Source organism: Trichinella spiralis (genome assembly GCF_000181795.1).
Source record: "Trichinella spiralis strain ISS 195 chromosome Unknown Scfld1288, whole genome shotgun sequence".
Classification (NCBI taxonomy): domain Eukaryota; kingdom Metazoa; phylum Nematoda; class Enoplea; order Trichinellida; family Trichinellidae; genus Trichinella; species Trichinella spiralis.
Window position 1 is genome coordinate 1 of NW_003528227.1, and position 3,710 is coordinate 3,710.

Consider the following 3,710-nt stretch of genomic DNA (forward strand, 5'->3'; position numbering starts at 1 on the left):
AAAATATAAAATAAAAAAAATAATACCGAGCATACTGCAATCATAGGCGGTAATATAGGTTAATTTTATTATTTTTTTTTTCATGTTTCGATTCATGTGTACACTTTATTATAGAATATGAAAATTTTCCATTTAGATATTTGATGTTTTGTTTGTTTGTAACTGGCACGAAATCAAACGCCAAGAAAAAAAATTGCGATAGCGTTCATTATGTGATAAGGAGCAACAGTATTGGAATGAAGGTCAGAAATTGAAAAACAAGCTTAAATGTAGTTAAGTGCTCAATTTTGCGTCATTCATCAAGTGTTATATAAATAAAAAACAAAGCAAAAAAAACCGTGAATTGGTAGTTGCTATTTCTGCCATCAGTCGGCTAGTGAAATTGTTTGTGATCAAAGAGAAATTGTGAAGAGAGAGCTTAATTCATTTTTGTACATGCGGCTTGCTTTTTTCAGTATATTCTGGAGGAGATTATTTAATTAATTAATTAATTTAATTATTTTATTGCCGAGTGTAACAAGAAAAATGCTAATTTCACTGTTGTTGCTCGTTCTTTTTCTTTCCCTGTCTGTTCGTGAACGTAAAAATCACTACTTTTTTGTGAATAAGAATTGGATAAAATAGGCAAGTTCATTTTCTGCGAATAACAATTTCCCTCAACGTTACAGCATGTTCATTTGAGTGACATTTAAATATTATCACTGACTATTCAATCATTATTGTTATTTGTTAATGATTTCGCATTGAATAAGCAAAAGAAATTTTTTTTATTCCTTCTTTGTTTACTGGAAAAGTTTTTTCTTTTCTCCACGGTGAGCATGTTTTGCTTGATTTAGAAACTTAATTTTATGCATCAGTTAGCTTCTGTTGGTGATTTGAACTTTTTCAAAAATGTGATACAAAAGTTACCAGTGTGATCAAGTATATGTGATGTTGCATTAAAGAGCATTTACTACGATGAAGCTGCATAACTTAATTGATTACGTCCAAAATTTCAGAAAAAGGAAGAAAAAAGTTCTGTGAAGCAAATATTTTCAAAACATTTCTGAACGTTATTTTTAGTTTAATTTCAATTTTGAATATGCATTATTATGATCGTGTAAAATGGAGGAATGTTTCCATTTGAAAATTTACTTTTCTGATTAAGCCATTGTTGAATTTGATAAGCAAATGCTTCGGGCATTTTCCCATGCTTAGCTCATTAGTTTAAAGTTAGTTTTTGTTGTTCACCGTCCACAATACTGACGATTGTGAAAAGTCTGTGACTAACATGGCAACACGTTATCATTATTATTATTAATAATATTATTATTGTTGTTGTTGTTGCTGCTGCTATTGCTGTTGCTGCTGCTGCTTATTCATTGCTACAAGTTGCGCTTGTGTTGTTATAATATTGATTTTCTTTCTGAAGTCGTTGCAATTGAAACAATCGCAGATGAAAAATAGGCAATGTGCAGAAGTAGCTTCAGTTTTATGATAGTCGCTCGCGCATGTGCGTTAGCAGAAGCCGGTCGCTGAGAGTAGAAGCAAAGCAAAAAAAAATATTATCTCGTTTCGTTAGTTATTTTTTTAGAAATTTTCTTTGATTTCTCTTACAACATCTCTGCCGACACGATATTTCGTCCGAAGCGATCAGAATAAAGTAATTTTTTCTTTTGCATGCTGAATGATGAAGCAGAACAGAAATGCAGAAATTATCGTTGCAAACTGTTTTGTTTTTTTCTTTCTTTTTATTTTAGTTCATGTTTACTAGAAATTGGGGAAAAATTAATTTTTATTTTTTTCCACTGTAAATGATGGAAATGTCCAAAAATGGCAGGGTCGTTTTACAAATTTACCAAATTGAAATTTGCAACAGAAAACAGTGATAAATTTCATTTTTTTCAGCTGTCATTTATCAAAATATTCCAAAACAATACAACAGAAAAATAAGCAAAAACTGCACATTAGCTTTTGTATGCTTGGAAAGCCGAAATCAGCAATGCTATTATGCTAATGATGTGCGGTAAATGTAAGCAGCGGCGTGTTGTTTGTTGTTAAGCTTGTTCTTAGAGCTGTTTTTTTTTGTTTCAACTGTTACCACTGCTTTAAAAATTTGTAAAAAAAAAGATAGATAAAAGAGAAAGCCAATTTCCTTTTGACAAATTACGAATTTTTCCCTAACTAACTAACCAATCAACTGCTCTTTCTGTTCACTGCGTAATGTTGCACTTTCAGTTCTGTCTATTTCAACTGCATATCGGTCATACGTTTCACATTCAAAAATGGAACTAACAAATAAATGCAACGTTTAGGCAAATTTTCTTATTCTTTTGAACTTCTTTTTCGACTAGTTTCTATTCTAGCTTGTGCATTTCAAAGTTCCATGCCAGAGGCATTATTTTCATAGGCAAACTTGATTTTTGATAAAACTACACTTTATAAAACATCTGCCTGCAAAAATGCATGCAGACAACAATTTCATCAGCTTTTTGAACACACGAGGGGAAAATGCTTTTCACTTGCTTCATTCATATTCATATTCATATTCATGTTATGTGAAATGTTCATTCTTTATCCAACCTTTGAATTATACAGATATATAATTTTGAATTTATTGATTGTCTGCTTGATTGAAAGCCAAGGACATGCATGATCAACTTCAGTCAGGTTTCTTATTCTTCATTTTAACCTGTTTGGTTTGGTGGTTTGATAAATCTAGCCCGCCAGCGAGGTCAGCAGCGTCAGAACATCATCTAATAATTTTTCCCCCAACTTTGTCTTTTGAAAAAGGAAACCACATTCTCTTTTGCAAGCGTTTTATTTCTGATGCTAATTTTATCTCTTATAATACTAAAAAACAAAGTTATTTTTTACATTTCGTCGTTGTTGCTTTTCTGATGAAACTTTTTTAAAGTTGGCTTTGAGTGGACAAAAAAAAGAAAATCAATCGTACAACGTAGCCAATCATTTCTACAGTAACTTGGATTGTTTATTTTTTTATTTTTTCTCTGACAGTCATCACATATTTTGATGTAATTAATATTCATCTGCTGTGACTGACTGATCGAATGTAATAAAAACAGGGAAACAACGATGCATCAGTGAAACAAGTGTTCAAACGACGATTGTTGTTATTATTTATATTTTTTTGAACTTATTTACGAAATTTACAGTACATGATATTCAAGCTCGTCTTACGTCAAGTTTGATAGCTGTTTCCGTGAAGCAGCACTTTGTCGACAAGTTGTTAAAAGGGCTACGTCGCGCGAAACTGGACGGGCGCCCTGTTCGACGGTGCGCCCGTATTGCTTGTGCATGACGACTCCGCTTTCCTCCCATCGACCTGAATGTTCATTGCGTTCAACAAAATAAATTATATAATCCTTCATAGATAAATTACTGCATGAAATGTGTACGAAATAAATTGCTCCTATATGGAATGATAAATTACATTTATGCTTCTTTTTATGAATTCTGTGAAAAGCTGTGTTGATGTCTGGCCAATTATTTCATCACTCTTATGCGTCATCTCGTTAAAATGCTGATTTTTAAATGTGGGCTTGACATTGTTTGCTTTGCAGCTAAAGCTAATTACGAGCTTGAACTCTTATTACATATACTTATATATATAATTCCATTTCACATGCATTTTTCGTCAATTTAATAGCACCTAGAAATGGAGAATATCATGACATTTCATATTGAGAAGTTGAAGTCATATACTGATT

The 3,710-nt window shown here is 32.0% G+C and overlaps 1 protein-coding gene across 1 annotated transcript; it reads right to left on the bottom strand.

Moving 5' to 3' along the window:
- Positions 1 to 3,176: 3,176 nt before the first annotated feature.
- Positions 3,177 to 3,588, bottom strand: Tsp_12913 (hypothetical protein; the record flags this gene model as incomplete). Its single annotated transcript, XM_003370044.1, has 2 exons — positions 3,177 to 3,365; positions 3,434 to 3,588. Coding segments are annotated over 2 exons (344 nt in total), but the record flags the coding sequence as incomplete, so codon positions are not given.
- Positions 3,589 to 3,710: the final 122 nt, after the last annotated feature.